General features: G+C 37.7%; 1 protein-coding gene and 1 pseudogene across 2 annotated transcripts; both read left to right on the top strand.

The window, feature by feature from the left end:
- The first annotated feature begins 4,866 nt into the window (after positions 1-4,866).
- On the top strand, positions 4,867-15,006 carry C7H5orf24 (chromosome 7 C5orf24 homolog). Of its 2 annotated transcripts, none has more exons than XM_027546467.1 (2): positions 4,867-5,185; positions 10,474-15,006. In XM_027546467.1, exon 2 carries the CDS (start codon positions 10,477-10,479, stop codon positions 11,041-11,043), a length of 567 nt encoding a protein of 188 aa, XP_027402268.1. In that variant the 5' UTR covers positions 4,867-5,185; positions 10,474-10,476; the 3' UTR covers positions 11,044-15,006. The 2 variants fall into 2 exon arrangements, with proteins under 2 accessions (XP_027402268.1, XP_027402269.1); XM_027546468.1 differs by lacking the exon at positions 4,867-5,185 and adding an exon at positions 5,213-5,690.
- Positions 15,007-24,384: 9,378 nt separating this feature from the next.
- Positions 24,385-24,503, top strand: LOC113896764 (annotated as a pseudogene).
- The last annotated feature ends 28 nt before the right edge of the window (positions 24,504-24,531 follow it).

The following is a 24,531-nucleotide window of genomic DNA, read 5'->3' as shown; positions in this document are numbered from 1 at the left end:
AGCTGTGGAGTCCACTTCCAAGTAATTCACCAGCACCTTAAAAATCATAGCCTAGAGAGCAAAGCCTCTAAGTTATAACTTGGTTTTGTGTGACCTCTTTTTCCTATGATGCCTTGCTTTGCTTTATAAAACCACCAGCTAATGTCCTTAAGTGGCAGATAACTTAGCACTTGTTTGAGATAGAAGTTGAGGGGAAAATGGTAATTGAAATAAAATTCAGGGTAAACAACTATGTTTTATTTATTTAGCCCCATTTTGGTCATTTATAGATGACAGATGCTGAGTTCTTATAGCAGGCATAAATTCTGAGTGGCTAGCCCAATGTGATCCATGAGAATCCTTTTCCTCTTAGAATTGAGTCTGGAGCTTCCAGTTCTTCACATTTTGGTGCATAGTTTTATATAAGAATCAGAATCTGTTGATTTTTTTTATGCTTTCTGCTCTGGCATAAAAAACTGAAGTTAATCTTTTAAAAAAATATATGTGTAAATATAAAGAGAAAGAGACCAAATGAATGTGTATTGAGAGGTAGAGGGAATGTCTTAACATTGTACTCAGTTTAGGTGTTGTAACTACCCGAAAACCTTAATAAAATCTCTCCGGAGTGAGGCATTTGGCTTGGAATATAGCAGCATCTCACACATTACTTATTGAAACATATGCTATACTCTTAGGCCAGCTCTGCATTTCTGTTACTAGGTAAAGATCCCTGATGTATCTGCAATATTACCAGTTGCAGATAGTTGAAGGTCCTTTTTTTTCTGTAGCAACTTATAATTTAATTTGAGCAGGAGTCCAAGTAGAAATATGGAAAGAAAAGTGTAAAAACTGTCCATGTCCCCACTGCAGTATCAGTGGTCTCACCTTTCTGGCTCTTTATGGCCAAACTGACATATAAGTGCATACTGTCAAGTCACACGATAGGTGAAACATTTAGTTATGATTATTTTTCTTGACCTTGTCCTCTTCCAGATACAGCATAAGCTTATAGAAGTTCATGATGTTGAACCTCAGACCTTTAAAAAGAAATTCTAAATTTGCATTAACAAATTCTTTTGGAGGGAAAAAAATGTGAAATTAAAAAGTTCTAACCCCTTTGGAAAACTAGAACTCAGAGTTACTCTCTCAGATATCACCAGGATTACTATAAAGCCTAGAGTTGCAGAATTTAAGAAAATCCTAATTGTCTTCAATATATGGAAATAATGCGTTTTGGATATTAGTCTGTTTTCACGATTTCACTTATTATGGAATAAAGAATATGTGAGGATTCGGTATGAAAAATGTTCTTTGTCCACAGCAAAAGCATGTAATTTGGTAGTAGGTGGATTTTTTGCAGCCTATCAACTCCTGGCAGTTCCAGCAGCCTTGAGTGTTAAACGTGTCCTTGGCCTTTATTCCTGAATTTCTAGGAGGCTCTCAGGTGCCCATGTCCAGCCATGTCAAGGTAATATTGAAGGTAATGTTTTCTTTCCATGCCTTTGCCTGAGGGAGTCTCCTGGGAGCTGAGATTCCCAGAGTTGTACTGTAGACTTCTGGAAGAATCCTTGCCATCCCCCAGGCCAGTCCTCAGCCTAAATCTCAGATTTGGAAAGCTCTATGGAAAAATGGGAGAGATGCCCTTAAAGAAAACACAGGTTCCTCTGTAACTGTAAAAGAGTCTAGGGTTGCTATTGTAAGTGTGTCTGGGATGGTAATGATTCTGTGATATATACTCAGATTTGAAAGCCACTGATAATCTTCACTTTGCTTTGTTCTTGGGTTTTGACTAGCTATTATGTAAAGCAGTGGTCTCCAAAGTGGGTCACAGTAAGCTATTGGAAAACAAGGAGAAAATACCAGAGCCTCTGTTTGTATTTCATTTTTAAAATCTCATCCTTTGAATTTTTTGAGTAGATTTTATGTTATTACATGATATATCAAGTATAATATTACAGTTTAGTATAATGGTTCATATACATAATTATAAGTAAATTCACATATGGGGGACACTTGGACAACCTTTGGCAAGTTGCTTAAATGCTTTAAAATGTCTTTTTTCACATAAAAGATTACAGTAATACCTATTTCAGGATTTTTGTGAGGATGAAATGAAGTAATACATGTAAATCATTAAAGCATATAAAAACAGTGCCTAAATAATTAGTATTCTTACTGCAGTGGGTGTATGGGAGGGCATTTTCTGAAGTTTTCTTTGTGTATTGCTATATCTTTCAGTGTTGCTATATGGCGTGTACTAGCAAGGACAGTCATTGACTACTGATAAACGAAAATGTAGAAAATGAAATTCATTTTTCCTATAGATATCTTTCACTTCAAATGAATAGCATTTTAGAGGACTTGTTGCTTTAATTGAAAGGTCTTTAAGTGGCAGCTGGTTCCCACTCTATTTGAATATTCCTTTATTGGCCTTTTCGCATGTATACAGTCACCATTTATCATGATGGTTTGCCTATATGACTGGCCTATTCTGGGCCAGGTTGAGGCTATTGGAGAAGGAATGCAAAATGTTGAATTGAGTCCAAATTGTATTTCACAGGTGTACACTTTTGAAGAAGAAATGTTTGGATACAAGTCAAATAGTGTGACAATTTTAAGTGTACTCTTTTTACAAATGAAGTGAGGATAAATGCTCTTGAAAAAGCCTCTATATTCAGCACTAGTTGTACATTCTACCATGTTATGTGTACTACAGTACCTCATTAAGACCAACTTGAGATAATTATCTGAAAATACCAGATCATTGCTTTTAACACTGTATTTTGATTATTTGCATTTTTGTCTGCTACACCAGAAGGTAAGCTTCTTGAGGTTTGGGACTATGTCTGTCCTGTATTCTTAGTACTTTGACATTATCTTCATTTCACACATATGGAAACGTTTGGAAAAAGCAGTGACTCGTCCAAGGTACCGTGGCTTCCCAGGCAGCTCAATAGTAAAGAATCCGCCTGCCAGTGCAGGAGACACAATCTGTCTAGGTGGGAAAGATCCCCTGAAGGACAAAATGGCATCCTGCTCCAGTATTCTTGCCTGAAAAATCCCATGGACCGAGGAGCCTGGTGGGCTGTGACTGAGTATGTGTATGCACGTGTGCATATACACCCACAGGCATGCACGCGCACATACTGTCCAAGGTCCCAAACCTGGGAATGTCTGACTTCCTGTGTTCCTCTGTCTGCTTCTCCATTGGGCCTGCAAATCATTTGACCTTACTGATATGAAAATTTCCTTTTGGCCATAACTCACGACTTGTGGGGAGCTTAGTTCCCCTACCAGGGATTGAACCAAGGCCCTCAGCAATGCAAGAGTCCTTAGCACTGGACCACCAGGGCATTGACAAGTTTTCTTCTTAAGTAGTTTTATGTACAAATGCCATTTTGGTTGAAAGTTAAAATTACAAAAATTAAGGATCTGGAAAAGTCATGGTATGGCAGCACTACAGTGCATTCTTATATTTCCCTTTCAAAAATAAAGAAATCTTGCTTAGAGAAAACTTGTTTTTAAAAAGTCTTTGGAAGGCTACTTCATGTGCCCTAAAATCCATGTATATGTTTTAGTTGTTTTCTATGTTGGTATTTTTCTTTTATATGTGAACAATACTAATATGATCAGTCCTGTTTTCTGGTATTTTATAGGATTAATTAGATTGAGAGTTCGAATCTTGTTACAGAACCCTGCTTGCCAGAAAATGATTGAGCTTGCCTGTTCTGTGTACTGTGTTTGGTTTGCCTCCTGGTTTGTATTGTTGCTGCTGTTGTCTTGTTTAGTCGCTAAGTCATGTCCTGCTCTTGTGATTCGATGGACTGTAGCCTGCCATGTTCCTCCTTGTGTGTTCACCCAGAAAAGTTGTTAGTCTTCCTTTATTTCCTACTGGCAGCACCACTGGGCCAAATGCTGACTCATGGTACAAGTCATTGCTAAGAATTATATCCTTAAAACAGTGTTCATTGCATGGGCAAAAGGGTCAAGTACCTGCCTCTGGCTTTTGCCACACTGTCAGAAAAATTGCCTTCCTGGGAATCCTCTGGTGGTCCAGTGATTAGGACTCCACGCTTTCACTGCTGAGTCTGGGTTCAATCCCTGGTTGGGGAATTAGGAACCTGGAAGCAGCCTGGCATGGCTGGGAAAAATATTTTAAAACAACCATGCTTTTAAAAATATGTATCTTCTGCACAGCAGCCTTCCTAATTCTAAATCCTCCCCTTTCTGACATCTTTGAATTAACTGACGGAAGAACTGGGGAAACTAATACCGTTTGCTAAGTTGGCTTTTATGGGGTGACCCATAAGTCAGAAATCTTGCAGTAGCTACATAAATGGAGATCTTGTAAGCGAACTAGCTGTCTTATTCCTTCCTGTGATGGTGGAATGAAGAATATGGTAATTCAGAGGAGATCATGGACATAAAAACATTATTAACCTTTAAAGTTAGCCTCACAAAATGAGACTTCATTATTACATGATCCTAAGACTGAGAGCTCAAATACCTCATTATTTGAATATTCCCCATTTTATTAATATTTCCAAGTGGAGACCTCACCCCGCCCATCCATAAGTAACTTTTAGGCTTGTCCTGTCAATGTACTTTGGGCAGCGCCTAGAACAATAAGGCAATCTTTTTGCCAAAGGATGCTGGGTGCAAATCCTAGCTCCACCATTTATTAGTCCTCTAATTTGAAAAATGGGGTCAGTAATAGATCCAGTATCACTGAAGTGCCATGAAATCCACGAAGTTTTTAACCTTTTGAGAGCGCGATCTGCACCAGAGCCTAAGTAGCTCCAGCCTAAGCCCCGCCTCCTGCCGTCTTCTTGCCGCGCAAGCGCAGCCAGGCTCCCTGGACTACTCTTCCCCAGGTTTGCGTGCTGGTCCTCGGCGGGAGATTGGGTCTCGCGTCGTGCGTGTGCGTGCGCGGTACTCGCGAGCTCGCGCACGCCGCACCTCGCTCTACGGGGCTGTGGCGGCCTCTTCCTCCTGCGTCCGGGGCAGATCTGTGAGCGGTGGCTGCGGTGGGAGCTGGAAACCAGCGTCCACTTCGCCGCCAACGCCCTCCCTGCTTTTCCGTCCGTCTCGGGCTCTCAGCGCAGTATAGAGGCGTCGGGCTGGGAAAGGAGCGGCGCCAGCGTGAGGTTTCCAGCCGATGGGCAGCCCCTGGGCACGCTGAGGGGCCGGGCTAGTAGCGGCTGAGGTAAGTAGACGTGCGGGGGTTTGTCAGAAGGGCCGGGGACAGAGTCTGGGCGGCGGGTGCTCATGGAGAAGGCAAGGAGAGGGCCAGAATGAAGGCCTAGCCAGCTGGTGAGAAGAGGTCTCCAACCCGCGCCTGAGAAGGGGCTCTGGCCTAGCCCGGAGCGAGAGGAGGGGCCCCGGTTTGTAGCCTGCTCTTCCCTGGGCTTGAAGCCATTATTGGGGGGAAATTCCTCTTGCGGCGGGGGGAGGGGTCACCCTTTCTTTTCTTCGGGAGGTCAGAATCACTTCTCTCCCCGCCACTTTGAATTAATGCTTGCCGACTTCGAGATGGACATCTAGATGGAGTAGCCTGTGACTTGTGCAGCTTGCAGAACTCCGGGTGCACGACGGCGGGCTATCAATTTTGATTATCGGAGGCTACACAGCCCTTTCTCTAGTGTGGGCGTATATCTCCTGCAAAGTTGTTATTGCTGATACACTAATAAATACGCTTTCGGGCACAACAGGTAATATATTTCTACACGTCTCTTGTCAAATAAGGATTCCGGCACCGGGGAAACTGCGCAGTGGGGCACAATTAAGGAGGAGAAAGAAGACAAAGGAGGCCGTTATTTATGTTCTGTTCTAGTATCAAAACTTTCCGTGGTGGGGCAGAGTGCATGGCTACTGGCATTTGTTTTAGCCTTTGCTGAATAGATTTTCTGAGTGAAGTCGCTCACAAATGTACTTTTATTTAGAATTATGAAATCGCGTATGATTCTGTATGGTTGTTACAAGCCAAATAGCATGAAATAAACCTCTGAGAATTATGTGTTTGCTCTTGAGAAGAGAGCGGAACTTGGATTTCTTGAAAGGACGAGTTTCTCCATGTTTAAAAATGAATACGCTCTGAAGTTACTAAAAATAGTTGTAGTTCTTTATGTTGGCAATAATGACTGCTACATTCAGGAGAAGGAAAATGAATTGTTTGTAAAGAATAGCTCACGAAAAGACTTCGGGGGTTAAATGCACAGTAAAACAACTTCAGGGATGGCAAGTTTTAGCATATGCTTTAGGAATTCAGATTTAGGTGGTCCCGTGGCTAAGATTCCATGCTCTCAACTCCACGTGCCCGGTTCGATCCCTGGGCAGGGAATTAGTTCTCGAATGCCACAACTAAGACCTGGAACAGCCAAACAAATATTTGAAAAAAGAGAATTCTTATTTAGTCATTGTTAAAATATATAGAAGCTCTTAGTTGATTCCCTTATAGTCAGTGAACTATTTTAAAAAATTATTTGCTAGTCTTCACAGTCTGGTTCTGTCTTCTTGGATTTCATTCAGTTCAAACTTTCTAGAAATGTAGTAGTTACAGTAGTAGTTATTCTAACTCTCTTAAGAAATGAGGCCTGCATTGCTTTCAGTGAACTCTCTACTGTAGTATCCGAAGAGTCAAGAAAGAACAGTTATCTGGTGAGCCCTGAGCTGGGACCAGGGAGGCATTGTTAAGTGTACAATTAAAGCTTGAATGTGTACATACTATGTACAAACATACCGATTCAACATGCACCTACCACTGTGTATGTTCATGTGTATGACGATTGTGCACAGAAGGATCTAATGATGCTGACTCCCATCTTAAAAAGTTGACTCCTGAAAGTAGAGAAGGATTGGTTTTAACTCTATTTCTTTTTTTAGGTAACTGTTTACATGGGTAACAGTCATAGTAAATTTATTTTCCAGCTTGTTAATTATTGAGTAAGGAGAGAATTGTACTGATTTTTTGGTGTTAGCGGGGAAGGAAAATATAGAGCCCTTCTAAACTAGTCTTTAGAAATCTTCTTTTAAGTAAGTATCTTGTTGTCTTTCCTGGGATAAACAACTTTACTTCTGTCTGTTTTGTGACCTGGTTCTTAGAATACTGTTTTGCATGGAGTTGGCCCTCTATTAAAAATGAGCTGTATGAGAAGTAAATTAACGTAATACACACCGGGACTTCCCTGGTGGTCCAGTGGCTGGAACTCAGTGCTCCCAAAGCAGAGGACCTAACTTCATCTCTGGTTGGGGGACTAGATCCCACATGCCGCAGCAACTAAGACTTTACATGCCACAATTACGACCAGGAGCAGCCAGATAAATAAATTAAATATTAAAAAAGCATAATACAAACCAAATGCATACATTCCTGAGAAGATTAACGGAGTTGAAGATGGGTGAATTTTTTGTCTGTCTACTGTTTAAATGTTGTGTTTTTCTTCAATGTTGGTTGAACAGTGTTGGTGTCTGAATAAAGGATATATGGCAGAATCTTGCTTCTGAAAACCTAAACATAATGTACGCTGAGACTATATATCCTGATAGTGATAATAGTGATGAATGTTCTAATATGTTAAGAGGAAATGAAGCTAAGGGAAGTAGGTCCAGAGGGAAGGTTTTGGTTAGTGATAGGAACTTAAAAGGCATGAACTATAAAACATTGTAACAGATTGTAGGAAAAAAACCGTTTTCTCCTTTTACTGGCAGTACTTTCTGTGGAAGAGGACTGGTACTTTTCTGGCTGTTTACACTAGAGCTTTTCAGCAGGGTGATTTCTGAATAATAAAATTGAAAAAGAAGTCGCTTTGGGAATTCCCTGGCGGTCCAGTGGTTAAGACTCCATGCTTTCACTGTGTGGCCCAAGCCACAAGGCATGACCAGGAAAAAAGAGAAAGGGATCACTTTTTCTCTTACAGTCTGCTCAGAGGTCTAGTGTGTTTCTCTTTGTATTTGCATGTGGTCTCTAGTCCAGTTTTATTGGCAATAAAGTAGTAGTTTGATTCCTATCTAAGTCCTGTGTATATTTCTCAATTAGTTTATAATTTGTAGGGAAGAGGAATGTGGTTGGTCTCTTCACAAATTCCAACGATGGCTTTTCTTCAGTTTGGAAAACAAATCTATTTGATTTAGATGTTGTAGATGTTATCAATAGAAAGGTTTTGTGGATATTTGAAGAGGTAGTAGCTTAAGAGTTGAATAAAAATTTTGACAGGAGTATTTATTTATTTTTGGCTGCGTTGGATCTTTGTTGCTTTTTCTAGTTATGGCCAGAGAGGGGGCTACTCTCTAGCTGCAGTGCCCAGACTTCTTATTGAGCACAGGCTCTAGGGTGCGGGCTCAGTACCTGTGATGCCCATGGCATTGGAATCTTCCTGGGCCAGTGATCAAACCCTTGTCTCCTGCATTGGCAGGCAGATTCTTTATCACTGGACCACTAGAAAAGTCCTCAGCAGAAGTATTTTGAATTGACTTTTGTGTTTTCATTTTAGTATAGCTGAGTGATTCTCATGATGGGTGGTAGATTTTGTCCCCCGCACCCCCTCCCCGGAGAATATTTGGCAGTGTCTGGAGAATATTTTGGTTGTTACAAATTGAAAGGGAAAAGAGGAGGGTATAGAAACTGACATCCAGGGAGTGCAGTGGGTAGAGGGCAGGGATGCTGCTAAGCATCTTAAAATGCACAGGACATACCCCCACCTTCACCCTAGCTGAAGAACTATCTGACTCAAATAATAACTGTGCCTATGAAGAAACCCTGTTGATTCGAAAGTCACATTATCTGAATTTGTATTTGGCTTTACTGTTTCCTAATGTGTGACCCTGGCAAGTTGCTTGAAGTTAAAATAGAGCTAATAGTATGTTCCTCATAAAGCTGAGTTGTAGTGATGATAGAGTTGAGATGTAGTGCCAAACTTATTACCTGGCACATAGAAGATCTCAAAAACTGGTAATTTTCAATTAATAGTATTACATTTGGAACATATCTTGATGAAGTCTTATTTCTTATCTGAAATTAGAATTTGAGCAAATGAAATGATAATTAATAACCTCATTCTCATTATATGCTTGGGGAATGAGTGAGGAATTACTCCTTTTAATATTTGTGTTTAGTTCCAGTCTTGTTTTATGTTCTCAGATCTATAAGGCTCTGCCATAAACAAGTAGCTTCTCATTGTAAATGTTTTTCCTTCGTAGTTAAGATTTTTAAGCTAGCTGGAAAATGGCTCTATATCTGTTGATTTTTAGCAAATATTTAGTAATGTAACTGAATTCAGTTCTTTGACTTGATTCCCATTTCCTTTTAGGTTTATGATTGAAATAAATTTGCAGTGGTTTTGGCTCACATTAATTATATGTTTTTAGCCTCTTGGAGTAACTATTTTCATTACTGGGGTTTTGGTGCAATTTTATTACATTTATGAAAGGTACAGGCAAATATCTAACAACTTGTGGCTGAACCTTTATAGACATTTGTGACTCTTTCTAAATATGAATTAAAACCCATGTCTTTTTTTTTTTAACCTCATTGAAATATAATATTGTAGTCTGTATAGATTCTCTTTTTCTGTGTTTCTAAATGATGTGGCTATTTAAAGCTGACTTGTCATTGTGGTGGTCATATTACAGCCTTTAAATAAAAAAAAATTCACAGGGATGTTTCACAGACAAAATAGAGTCGTTGGACTGTTAGTTACAGAGCTCTTATAAGGGGAAAAGATTCATGTCATATTTATGGCCAGGGACAAAGCAGTGTTGAATATTCAGCATTTCGTCTTGATAACCACACTTTAAAAAGTATTTTATTATGATTGTTACACATATTTTTTAGTATAAGCTTCAGTTGTTTCAGTTGTTGGTGCTGCCTCCTGTTTGGATAGAACAGTTTGAAGGGAGTCAGTGCCTACTGCCAACAGATTGTGTTCTTTGGCACATTCTGTCTTTATACAGTGTAACATATACTCAGGATTTTGTATAAATAATAAATTATGATAATGCTGAAGAAGCATCCACCTTTGAAAACTGGCTGGATCTAAAGTATACATGTGGGAAATATAATGAAAGGCCAAAGGAAGACATTCTAAGAATGTTAAAGAAACTAAAGGAAAAAAAGTATCATATTAATAACAGTTCTTATCTTTATTATCTTTTTTCAGACTTAATCTAGAAAAGAAAAACCTACATATAACAGATTTTGCATACACACTTTTCTAATTCCTATGCAGAAAACATTATGACTACTAAATCAGTACTGGTGTTAGTTATCTTGCATGGCATTTATGCCTACCAGTGATTAAATTGAGAAAAAAGAAGTATCTTTGAATCTGCTGATGTGTGTGTGTTTGTTTTATAAGTGGTCTGGAGTTCTGCCTGTCAGCTAATTTTAGAGAGCCTGCATAGTTGTTGGGAGACTGACTGTTTTCCCACTAAATGCTGTCATTCAGATATGTATTTTTATATGTGTATTTACGCATATTTGTCCTTTATTTTTGGTAGAAAATGATGCATCCTGTTGCCAGCAGTAATCCAGCTTTTTGTGGGCCTGGCAAACCTTCCTGCCTCAATGAAGATGCCATGAGAGCTGCTGATCAGTTTGACATATATTCCTCCCAGCAAAACAAATACAGCCACACAGTCAGCCACAAACCAATGGTTTGTCAGAGGCAAGACCCATTAAATGAAACACACTTGCAGACTGCAGGTGGCAGAAGCATAGAGATAAAAGATGAACTAAAGAAAAAGAAAAATCTCAACCGATCTGGTAAGCGTGGCCGGCCTTCAGGAACCACCAAATCAGCAGGATACCGGACCAGCACAGGCAGACCCCTGGGAACCACCAAAGCGGCTGGATTTAAAACAAGTCCAGGCAGGCCTTTGGGTACAACTAAAGCTGCAGGATACAAAGTCAGCCCAGGGAGACCTCCAGGTAGCATTAAAGCTCTATCCCGTCTTGCTGATCTTGGCTATGGCTGTGGGACTGCTGCTTTTCCTTACCCTATGATACATGGTAGAGCTGTTCATGGGGTGGAGGAAACCAGCAGCGAAATCAAGCCACCCAATGAGTGAATGAGGCAGGAAAGGAGGGCCAGGTTTAGAAGGAAGATTGTGGATAATCCCAAAGCTTCTTGGTTTTATTTCGACATACATGATATGGCCTGGGCTTTCCAAATTTGTTTTCCCATTTGATTTTTTTTTTTTTTTCCGGCTTTTGCTCAGAAACTGTCATATGCTGACGGATGCACTCAAGGCATAAGCAGTGGCTTTGTATTTGTACATAGGTTCAAGTGTAACACCTATCTAAATCGTTTTTGCTTTTCCTTTAGAGTTAATGGTTGTATCTCATTTTATTACTATTTTTTTGTCATTCTAAATGCTTTATGTGCTACATAATTGAAACCATTATACCTGTTAGTTTGTGAAGTTAGCTTACAATATAATAAAGATAATATCTAAGGTATTTTTAACTGATGGAACAAAGCAAACTAATGATTCAGGATTACTTGAGGTAGTGGCTGGAGGGTATTTTTTGGTAACATTTATGTTCATGAGACAGGACACAGATATATGCTTTGGCATTTACATAGACTTCATATGTTAAAAATCTTATTTTTAATGTTCTAGGTTTAAACAGTTTCTTATTTATTGATCTACATGGCATTAATTGATTTAACCATTATTCCTTTAAAAGTTCTTTAGCATTTGCCTTTCAGCCATGTTTAGGTTGTGTATTTTTTAATTGCCTAAGAGCATGTATACCAAACACTACAAACAATTCATATTTACAAAAAAATTAAACTTTTTAATAAAAACTGCACATTACATTTTTGGTGAAATATAATGCATTCTGAGAATAGCATATTTAATATAATAGAAAAAGAAATATTCTTAAGGTCTGCATGTTGCTATAGTTAATACATTTTGCCTTTTATATACTTAGTTATAAAGCATTATGCTTAAAACACTGTTTAATAATGTTCATTTATTAAAAAATATTTTTTAATTGTTTCTGATAAATTGTCCCATTGCATTAGCACTTACTGTGGTTTCAGGTCTATATCTACCAAAGGACAAAGATTGAATGGTAGACTGTAAAACTGGTACAAACAAGATGCAGTTTTCTGACTGTCAGAACCCAAATATTAAGAAATAGGAATCCGTCTATGCATGAAACATGTAAGAAATATGTTGATTAGTTTAATTAAAAATCTCATCGTAGCTCTAATGAGACCACTTCATCCAAAATAAATTTTTTCCAACAGATTTTGCTTTAGAAGCAAGATAGGAAAGAAAAAAAACATTGGGCAAACATGTATAGAAGGGACAGAGGGATATCTCTAGTCCCTCTTTTTGAAAGCAGTCTTCGTTAATATACATTTTTATTTATTCTGAGTTTGATCTAAATAAAATAGATTATTATAAACTTTGGATTTGAAAAAAAAAATTCCACTGAATTTTAAAGTTACTGTGTATGTATTTGTGAGCTTAAATGCCTTTGAAATTATAATGTAGGTTTGCAGGACCCCCAGATTTTTAATCTTTGAAAATTAAAATTTTCAAAGGGCGCATATTATGTTGCTTGGGTTTGCTCTCAGTTAATGCAAACTCTGGTTGCAAATGGATGTCATGTTTCATAACTTTTTTATCAGGAAAAAAGCAGCAAGCCTTCAGGTGTTCCAGTGATGCCTGACACAAAGAGCTGGACTTTATGCTGCTCTTTACAGTAAGAGGTTGCATTTTATGTGGGGACTGTGTACGCACTGGCTTCTAAGACAGTGACCTCAACAATTTTAGCTTTGCACAAACCATAGAGAGCAATGTTGGATGACTGCATAATTAGTTGTAACATTCTGGCAGCTAAATTGCTATAACAGTTTCTTCTTGCAGAAGCTTAAAATACAAAACTTTTAATATAAATCTACTTAGAACAGTATAATTTCTGACACACACAGATGCTTACATCTCTATTCATGTGTTCATCCATCCACTTTTTTTTTTTATCCATCCACTTTTATCATGTATTTGTCATTCAGTTGTTTCTGAAGATGATGTTTAGCAGTTGGCTGCTTAGAAGTCCTCGTTTGAATTCCTGAAAGCAGTTGTTTAATTTCATGTTCTCCCACAGAATTATATATATCATAGTCAAGGGTTTGGTTGTGATTGTGTTTCATAGTGTGCCCATTTGATGTTTCCCTTTCAGTTTTGTTTTCTGATTTTGTTAAACATGCCCTTTCTCGCTGCATTTTCCTATACTTGTTCCCCTCCCGTTTCTCCATCCTCCAGCACATCTACTCAGTGGTGCTGTGCTGTGTGTCAGAAGATAAAGCAGATGTATTATTGTATGATGAATCTTATATACAAGTTAATGAAATGGAGAGATCAACTAAAGGAAGTTATGTCCATAACAGTGTTTTATTAATATCAGGAGCTATGTTCCAGGAAAAAAAGTGATTGGATAACCCCATTTAGAAAGCTGAATTTTCTGTTTTATGAGAAGTTACCTGGAGTATTAGATCTGTATGCTGAGGAGCATCTTCTTATTCTATTTCCTTTTCTCCTTGTGAACAGTTTATTGGTGCCATGTTGAAGAGAAAGACATCTAAGTGATAACATGAATAAAGTCTTAACATAGAAAATATTTTTACTTCTCTACAAAGACTATGTTGTGAATCTTTTGACACTGTCTCTTGTCATGATAAACACTGAAATAGCATGTTAAACAATTCCTTATACTTTAATATAATCATTTGGGGAAAACTGGCTTTTCCCCCCCACTGTATACTTGTTCCTTGAAAGGTAAATTGCTAATTTTATATTGTGTAATTCTGTTCTTCACAAAATAGGTTTCACTATTCTATATTTAAACTGTTGGTCAGAAAATGATCTGCTATTCAAGTAAGTTTGCTTTACTTTTTTCTTTAAAAAATATTTTAACATGCCTTATTTATTCTTATATCAACATATTAGGAGCTAATACAGATGAAATTTTCAGTTTTTGACAGATATAACTTTGCATAACTAATCTTTAGTGTGGGATGATTTTGATACTATCTTTGGAGTTTTGCACTGGATATTAAAAAAAATTAGCACATTGTATTGGAAAAAAATAGGTATCTGGTTAATTTTAAATATTTGGAGATGTTTTAAAAATCAGTGTTTCAGTTATACTAAAAACTTCTTTATATTTTTTATTTACTTTTAAAAGAAGCATCTGTTAAGGTAGTAAAGGTAATATTAATTCCAAACTGATGTTTGTGTGAATTTACATGTATTTTTTTCATGAAATAAGTAACTTTTTTTTAAATTAAGGAGCAAAAGGAATCATCTGGGTCCATTTATTAGGTTAAAGGTGACTCATACAATGTAGGAAAAGCCAATATATGAGCTAAATGAAAAAAAAAAAAACAACCAACTTTTATATTCTAAGAAGCTTTAAAAGAACAATTCAGGGGATGTTGACAATAACTGCTACTCTGTCAGTCATGGTCTATATATGCAGTAGAATTTTATGATCCCTATATAGTAAAACATAAGAATTCACAACAGTTGTTTGAAACATTTTTTCCCTTTGACAATATGTTTTGATGCTATTATGGTTTTCTCTTTATTATATCTTAACTATATGCTGTTAAACTCTAGGATGTATCTAAATCTTTCCTTTGCTTTTTCCCCTTACTCCCCCCAAGTAGATAAATCTGTTCTCTCACATATAATGTATTTAATTTTGGAAAATTTAATGCTACAGTAAATCAAGTATGTGATTTATAGTAATCAGACCACTTTGATTCTTTTAGTTTCACAGTTTCATTTTTCCACAGATAATTATGGAGAAAATAATTACCAATTAACTGATATAAGCACGCTGTCCTCTGCTGTAAAAAGTCTGAATAGATACTGTGTATGTTTTTATGTCCATGAACTTGAGCTACTCGTGTGCAATTATGTGTATGGGAATGGAGTAGTGTTCATGATTTGTATCTACATCATCATATGGATGTATATTTATTAATAAAGTCATTACTTCAAAACCAACTGTGTTTACTACTCTATTTCTTAGCAGAGTATTTTCCAAGTAGGGTAATTATAAATGGTAAAACTGGGGACTTCCCAGGCAGTCCAGAGGTTAAGACTCTGTGCTTCCACTGTGAGCAGGAGTGGGTTAGTTTAAGTGGGTGTGGGTTCGATCCCTGGTTAAGGAACTAAGATCTCACATGCTGTGCAGTGCAGCTGAAAAAGTAAAAATAAAAAAATAAGTAAATGCTAAAACCTCTTTTATGATTGGTAATTTTGTATTTTCGTTGGGTTGTGATTCCTAAAATCTGCCTTTCTGTATTTTTGTTTTTTTCAAAATAGTGATTATTTATATAATTGTAATTTAAACTTCTAACCTATAAATGAATCTCCTTTTCTTCTAATTATCAAGATACTTCGGACTAATGGTTCTAATAAAGGCTTAATTTTTTTCTCTCTTGTCTGCACCATGTAGTGTGTCGGATCTTAGTTCCCCGACCAGGGATCGAACCTATGCCCCCACTCAGAGTCTTAACTACTGGGCTGCCAAGAAGTCCCTAAAGGCTTAAATTTAAATGTGATTGATCCTTTTAATTTAAAAAAGTTTAGATATTAAACAAGGCTAATTTTTTAGTGTTAACCTTAGGGATAGCAGCATGTGCATATTTTATAACTGTCAAATATTGGAGATATAAAAAGAAAAATACTTCAATCCTAATTATTGGAATATATAATTACCTTTTCCGCTTTCTCCAAATCATACAGATCATCTCGAACAGAGGTTGGCAAACCAAGACCCACTGCCTGTTTTTGGACTAGCCATGCCCATTTGTTTACAAGTTGTCTCTGGCTGCTTTTGACTACAGTAGCAGAGTTGAATTGCTGTGACATAAGTCCTGCAAAGTCCAAATTATTTACTGATTATTTCCCTCTGTTAATGAAAAAGTTTTCTCACCTCCTTATCTAAGAACGATAAATTGGAGTAGGAAACAACAGATACAATTTGAAGCCGAATTTCAAAACCCAAGCAAGTGATGGCTTTTTTTTTTTTTCTGGCCACACTGAGTGGCCTGTGGAACTTGGCTGACCAGTCAAACCTGCACCCCCTACAGTAAAAGCACAGAATCAACCCCTGGCCCCAGGGAAGTCCAGTGATGGCTTTTTAAAAAAAATTCTTCAAATTACATTTAGAAGTGATTTTATGTATACTTTGCTCAAGTTGTTGAAGTCCTTTTACTTGTAATGTGAAGGCGATGGCACCCCACTCCAGTACTCTTGCCTGGAAAATCCCATGGATGGAGGAGCCTGGTAGGCTGCAGTCCATGGGGTCGCTCAGAGTCGGACACGACTGAGCAACTTGCCTTTCACTTTTCACTTTCATGCTTGGAGAAAAAAATGGCAACCCACTCCAGTGTTCTTGCCTGGAGAATCCCAGGGACAGGGGAGCCTGGTGGGCTGCCGTCTAGGGGTCACGCAGAGTCGGACACGACTGAAGTGACTTAGTATAGTATACTGTTCCTCATCTAGGAAAATGTTCCTACACCATCATAGTGTGGATCATTTACTGTGGCCCAAAGGGTCACTTATTTACTGTTCACCAACAATTATAGTTCCACCACTTTTTATATAGCTCTTTGTATAGTTTTATAATAAAAAATTCATTTGTCCATTGTGTTTGTATTTGCCAAAATTCTCATTCCCTGGCAAGTTGTCAGCAAATCAGTATCCTATTCAGTTGAAAAAGTCATCTAATTGAAAATTTGTAGGTTGAAGAGAAGACAGTCTGCATTCACTACCTAGACCTAGAGTTTTTGCCATGAATATTAGTAATATCCTTGTGGTTTTTATTCCAACAGTTGCCAGAGTGAGAATCATGAACAACCCTTAAAAAATATAAAGCTATTGACATTTGATAGTTTTATAACAGAATCTGAGATACTGGTACAAATATTTGCAGTGTTACAGTTGTCGCTAGGCATGTGAGACTGAAAGGGGAGCTGTTGGCACCGTGCATTTCCCTTTTTCAAGCACCCAGATTTCATTGTTCTGGGTTGATAAGGATTTCATCATCAGAATATCATTTGTGTTTTAAGATATGCATCACAGATATGTTGTGAAGTAAAAGGTACTTTTAATACCTGATTTCTCTAAGATTATCAGAGTGGCAGAAGTGAAGTGACTTAAATTCTTTGGTAAGCTGTTAGCAAATGTAGGTACACTGTAGTGTGGCCTATTTGATGATACCATGGGAAGAGGTTACACACTTAAACTTGAAGCTGTTTTGAAGTCAGTGCCAAGTAAAAATTTTTGCTAAAAACAAAATACAAAAGCCTACTACAGTGAAAGAATAGTGGGTACGGTAATAATGGCTTTTTCGTACATGCTTTGGAGAAGGCAATGGCAACCCACTCCAGTACTTTTGCCTGGAAAATCCCATGGATGGAGGAGCCTGGTAGGCTTCAGTCCATGGGGTAGCTGAGTCAGACATGACTGAGCGACTTCACTTTCACTTTTCACTTTCATTCTTTGGAGAGGGAAATGGCAACCCACTCCAATGTTCTTGCCTGGAGAATCCCAGGGATGGGGGAGCCTGGTGGGCTGCCGTCTATGGGGTTGCACAGAGTCGGACATGACTGACGTAACTTAGCAGCAGCAGCAGTACATGCTTGCCATAAAAAATACTTTACATGATTTATTTCATTAAACCATTGCAGTTCTACCGAAGGTGCTCATGAGTTGGAATATCCCTTTACTGGTAAGAAAGCTTGAATCTCAGAGAAGTTAAGTAATTTACCCAGAGTCACGACACCCAGTAAGTGATAAGAGTCAGCATCTGAACCTGTGTAGAACTGGAGCTCTTAAAATTCTGCTCACCACTGGGTAAGTTTAAAGCTGGTGTTCTGGTTTTAGTAGTAGGTGTTTTTGTGCTGGCCCTGAAATAGATAAATGTGCCTGGAATTCTAATACATTCATCTTATTGCCTTGCCAGTAGCTAAAATTCTTTTCTGAGAACCTACGGGCTCTTAAAGCAGCTTCTTTACAAGGAGAGTGACAGGGCCTTTTTGTTGTTGCTTTTTAAGTTTTCTCTGTCGTTTTTCTCATGACTCTTTTAAAATCTTTATAAAGTTTTTAAATCTTCAAAAATCTTTTTAAGATCTTCATTCTTTTAGGCATTTATTTTCATATGAGTGTGGTGTGTTTTTATAAGAATTTGCCCATTTTGTCTTTGACCTCTTGGTGTTGGTTTGTGACCTCTGAAGCTGGATTGTGGTCTGTTGTCTGTCATTTGCCCCATTATCCTTGGCCTAACTTTTTTTGGAATAAGTTACAAGTACAATGTCAGTCACCCTAGTTGCTACCCTAGCTGCACATTACCTACGGACACCACAGACACAGAAGTTCCTTTTCAAAAAAAAAAAAAAGTTCCTTTTCCTTGTCTTTTGTTTTTGCTTGTTGATTGTATTAATTTGTCTCAAATAAATGTCAGTTCTTTCTCATTAAGGAAGATATTTTTAACTAGTTTGAAAAATTTCTATTTTCTGTATATGACCCTGGGTTCATTGTAAATTTTTTATATTGGAATTTTTAATCTTTATTAGGTCTATGTCATTTTGCTGAAAATCTGAAGTCTCCCATTTCATCTGCCTCTCTGTATTCTGTGTATTAGGCCTTAGGGTAGTGAAAGTAGTAACAAGGAGACTCCAAAATGCAATGGCTCTGATAAAGCATATTTGTCACCACTTAAGTGTCCTGTGCTGTCCTCCGTCCAGTCTTTCAAAGATCTGGATTCACATTTTGCCATTTTCAAAACATGGCTTCTGAGATAACTCAGTTGCTTTCATTTTAGCCCTTGAAGGAATGGCCTTCGGAAATCTAAGCCATAAATTGTATAACTTCTTATGTTCTTTTGACTGTAGGTTGATCACAGGAATACATATAGCCTTAAGAGGCATTGGGGAAATGTAGTCTGTACTTGAGAAGCCAGGTCTAGTTATGCAAGAAGAGAATGGATTTTAGTGCAACATCCCTATAGGTGAGTAAAGGTTGTGGGTTGAGGTTGGAGTAGAATTAAGAAGCAAAAATCCTACAGATAACAGGAAACCAAATTGAGGGTTGTGAAGCTAGTTTAAATCATTATTAGCTGTCATTAAAAACTGTTAATTTACTGAAGATCAGCATGCCGTCATTGAGTCAAACACTCTTCTGAGTACACTAGACTTGCTTTGTGTCTAATGAAAGATTTGGACAAGTAGAAAATTATAAAATATGATGAATAGTATTTCTGAGACAAATGAAGGGGGCTATGAGAATACTCAAAATGATGTTTAAGCTGAGAGCTGAAAGATGAGTACAGATTGGTGTGAGAGGAGGAGAGTATTAGAGACAGGAAAAGCAACATATGCACACATATGTAAGCCTGGAAAGCATTATATTTAAACGATTTATTGTGTATGGTGAGTGGGAGTGGTGAACAAGGGCTGAGAGGAGATGAAATGGACCAGATCATAGAAGAGCCCGACAATCAGAGTTTCTTTTTTTAAGACAATGGTGAGCCGTTAGAAAGTTTTAAATAAAGAAATGACACTCGTAGTTTAGATTGGCTTGGAGGATGAGGAATCAGGCAGGCACAGTGGTAAAATCTCATTTGGGTGAGATACTCTGATTAAGATCAGGCAATGGGAAAGAGAAGTGGGCAGGTGATGACCTGGAACAGGCAGTTAATAAAACTTGGTATCAGTAATGAGGGAAGGAGAGGAGTTGAAGATAATAAGTGGTGACATAGGATTAAGTAGGCTATGGAGTGTGAGAGTGTGTGCATACACATGCACACATAGGAGACGTGGTTAGGTAGAGTATTGTTGTATAGTCACCAAGTTGTATCCAAGTCTTTTGTGACCTCATGGACTGTAGCCTGCCAGGCTTCTCTGTCCATGGGATTTCCCAGGCAAGAATACTGGAGTGGGTTGCCATTTCCTTCTCTGGGGGATCTTCCTGACCCAGGGATTGGACCCGCATCTGTTTCATTGGCAGGTGGATTCTTTACCACTGAGCCACCAGGACAGTAGTTAGACTATATCCAAGTCAAGTACATACGACAAATTAAGATGGCCTCTGCCCATATGGAGCTGTTATATAGCTCAAGATCTATCTCTCTGTAGATGATAGGAAATACTGTTTTTATTGTTGGTGGAAGGTGTGGGGCCCAAAGGAACTGCTCTTTTTTTAAATTAAAGGATAGTTGATATATTAGTTCCAGGTATACAACATAATGATTTGATATTTGTATATATTATGAAATGGTCATTATACTAAGTCTAGCTAACATTTATCACCGTACATAGCTGCAGAATTCTTTTTTTTCTTGTGATGAGAACTTTTAAGATCTAGCAGCTTTCAAATATGCAATTGTTGTCTAGTCACTGTGTTGTGTCCCACTCTGCCCACCTGGCTCCTCTGTCTGGGATTTTCCAGACAAGGATACTGGAGTGGGTTGCCATTGCCTTCTGCAGGGGATCTTCCTGACCCAGGGATTGAACCTGTGTCTCCTGCGTTGGCAGGCAGATTCTTTACCACTGAGCCGCCAGTACAGTAATAGCTATAGTCGCCATGTTGCACATTGCATCTCCATGGATTACTTATTTTATAACCTGAAGTTTGTACCTTTTGACTCCACTTATCTATTTAGCGGACACCCTACCCCCCCACCAATCTGTTGCATACCAATCTATTCTCTGTAAGCTTGGTTTTGGTTTTATAGATTCCATTTAAAGCTGAGATCATACAGTATTTGTCTTTGTCTGTCTGATGTATTTCACTTAGCATAATACCCCAAGGATCCATCCATGTTGTTGCAGATGGAAAGATATTCTTTTTTTATGATTGAATAATATTTCTGTATATAGATAAACATATAGATAGCTATTTCAGTATATTGTGTTTTATCTGTTCTATTGATGAACTCTTAGCTTGTTTCCATATCTTGGCCATTGTAAATAATGCTGCAAAGAACATGGGAGTGCTAGTGTTTTCATTTTCTTGGATAAATACCCAGCGTGGATTTGTGAGATCACATGGTAGTTTCTATTTTTAATTTTTTTGAGGAACCTCTGCACTATTTTCCATAGTGGCTGCACCAGTTTACATTCCCGCTGACAGTACCCAAGGGTTCCCTTTTCTCCACATCCTCTCCAATGCTTGTTATTTCTTGTCCTTTTGATAATAGCCATTTTAACAGGTGTGAGGACCACTTTTGAACATAAAGAATTTATTATATTTTAGGTTAAAATAAGCCATTTTAATTAGTCCTTTCCGCAGCTTTCAACTGGCCTAATAAATTCAACAACCTAAGTAACTTGAGCATCTCCCCTATAATGTATTAAGAGCAGCTCACATGCTGAACAGAACACAAGTCCCTTTCCTCTAGGAACCCATACTAGAAAACATGCTTTAATATGTAGAACATAAACCATGTAATGTGATTTTTTTTTGTTCTGAATTGATATTTTAACATGCTTTATCTCTCAAATTAGCTACTTAATTTTAGCACAGAGCCAGTGAAACTCCCCATCTGCTTAGTCCTAAGCTCTTTAGGCTTGTTTTTAGAGGAATTTCGACAGAAAAACTGGTTATTGTGCTTATTCTCTATAAGCTCAGAAGTATCAGATAATCCTGTAATAAGCCATAGTGGAAAAAAATATGAAAAAGTATGTATGTATAACTAAATCACTTTGTTGTACACCAGCAATCAGCACAACATTGCTAATCAACTATACTTCAATAGAAAGTAACTTAATAGAAAGAAGTATCAGATAAGAGGTCATTCATAAGTTGTGATGACTCTGGCTTTTAAATCATGTTCAGGGCTACTTACATGGCTGTTGTGCTCCCTGTGTCAAATAAAGAAACGAATAATAACTACAAAGTGTTATGCATCTTCAGTATGCCAGGTGCAGAATGGCTGATAACTGAAACTGATGATTTTTTTTTTTTGAGTAGCTGTGGACCTATAACAAAAACAGTACATACACAAGAAGAGTTTGTAAAAATTCTGTTTATTTATTTATTTTTTAAAATTTGTTGGGACTTCCCTGGTGGTTCAGTGGTTAAGAATCCAGCTTCCAATGAAGAGAGTGCGGGCTTGATTCTTGGTTGGAGAAGTAAGATCCCGTATGCCATAGGGCAACTAAGCGTACCCGCCGCAACTACTGAGCCCGAGAACCACACCTGGCAAGCCTACGCACCACGGTTAGAGAGAAGCCCTCGCTGCAATGAAGTATCCTGTGTGCCACAACTGAGACCTGACGCAGCCATAAATACCTAATAAAAAAATTTTTTTAAATTACAAACTTAGACAAAACTTAGTAAAAATAAGAGTGTAATCACTGTCCATGTGGCTGTCAACAAGCTTTAGTAATTAAAAATTCAAGACCTATTTTTTAAAAAATCTGTATCCCTACCACTCTCTTTCCCTCTCAATTATATTGAAGCAAGTTCTCCAAATCATGTCTTCCTAAAATATTTCAATACATTTATCTAAAACTGATATAAAACACATACACATGATAGCATTATTACACTTTAATAATTCCTAGATATCACCAAATATCCAGACAGTGTTAAAATTGTACTAATTTGGGAATTTTCTGTTGGTTCAGTGGGTGGGACTCTGCTTCCACTGCCTAGGGCCCAGGTTCAGTTTCTGGCTGGGTAACTAAGATCCAGCAAGCTGCATAGCACAGCCAAAAAAAAATGTTTGTCCTAATTTCCCAATAATTACTTTAAAAATTATTTAATTGCTGTCTCTTTATCGAAGTATAATTTACATATCAAAACATTTCACCCATTTTAAGTATACAGTTCACCCATTTTAAGTACACTTACAGAGAAAGAATGATTTTGATGCTATCTTTGAAGTTTTGCACTGGATTTTTTTTAACTTTTTATCTTATATTGGAGTCTAGGCAATTAACAATACTGTTATAGTTTCAGGTGGACAGCAAAGAGACTCAGCTGTACATATACATGTATCCATTCTCCCCCAAACTCCTCTCCCATCCAGGCTGCCACATGATATTGAGCAGAGTTCCCTGTGCTATACAGAAGACCTTGTTGGTTATCCATTTAAAATATAGCTGTGTGTACATGTCAATCTAAAACTCCCTAACTATCCCTTCCCCTGATCCTTCCCCTACTGGCAACCATAAGTTCATTATCTAAGTCTATGAATCTGTTTCTATTCTGTAAAGAAATTAATTTGTACAGTTTTTTTTAGATTCTGCATATAAGGGATGTCATATGATATTTTTCCATCTTTCTCTGACTGACTTTACTCAGTATGACAATCTCTAGGTCCATCCATGTTGCTGCAAATGGCATTATTTTGTCCTTTTTAATGGCTGTGTAATATTCCATTGTATATAAGTACCACATCTTCATCCATTCCTCTGTCCATGGACATGTAGGTTGCTTCCATGTCTTGGGTGTTGTAAACAGTGCTTCAGTGTACATTGGGATGCATGTATCCTTTCAGACCATGTTTTACTCTGGATATATGCCCAGGAGTGGGATTGCAGGGTTATACATTAGCTCTATTTTTAGTTTTTAAAGGAATTTCCATACTGTTCCCCATGGTGGCTATACCAATGTACATTCCCATCAATAATGTAGGAGGGTTCCCTTTTCTCCACACCCTCTCCAGCATTTATTATTTGTAGATTTTTTTGATGAGGGCTATTCTAACCTGTGTGACGCAGTACCTCATAGTTTTGATTTGCATTTCTCTAATATAATTAGTAATGTTGAGCATCTTTTCATGTGCTTCTTGGCTATCTGTCTTCTTTGGAGAAATGTCTCTTTAGATCTTCCACCCAGTTTTTAATTGGGTTGTTTGTTTTTTGATATTGAACTGCATGAGATGTTTGTATATTTTGGAGATTAATCCCTTTTTGGTCACTTTGTTTGCAGATATTTTCTCCCATTCTGTGGGTTGTCTTTCTGTTTTGTTTATGATTTCCTTTGCTGTGCAAAACCTTTTCAGTTTAATTAGGTCTCATTTGTTTATTTTTGGTTTTATTTTCATTAGGAGGTGGAGCAAGATATTGTTGTGGTTTATATCAAAGAGTGTTCTGCTTTTGTTTGTAATAACTTTGTTTTTAATTTAACTTAATGTAATTTAAATTTTTTGGCTGTGCCATGCAGCATGTGGGATCTTCGTTCCCTTACCAGGAATGAAACATGTGCCCCCTGCAGTGGAAGCCCAGAGTCCTAACCACTGGGCCTCCAGACAAGTCCTGGAATAACTTTAAATGGAGTAAAATCTGTGAAATATTGAATCATTATGTTGTACACCTGAAACTAAGATAATGTAAATCAACTACATTTCAATTAAAAACAAAAGCAGTCTATGGTCATACCACCCTGAACGTGCCTGATCTCATCTGATCTCGGAAGCTAAGTAGGGTCAGGCCTGGTTAGTACTTGGATGGGAGACTGCATGGGAATAACAGATGCTGTAGACTAATTAAAAAAAAAAAAAAAGGCAAAGAA

The sequence above is a fragment of the Bos indicus x Bos taurus genome, chromosome 7 (genome assembly GCF_003369695.1).
Source record: "Bos indicus x Bos taurus breed Angus x Brahman F1 hybrid chromosome 7, Bos_hybrid_MaternalHap_v2.0, whole genome shotgun sequence".
NCBI classification, from domain to species: domain Eukaryota; kingdom Metazoa; phylum Chordata; class Mammalia; order Artiodactyla; family Bovidae; genus Bos; species Bos indicus x Bos taurus.
The sequence above is the reverse complement of the archived record's forward strand: the minus strand, read 5'-3'. Positions and strand labels throughout refer to the sequence as shown.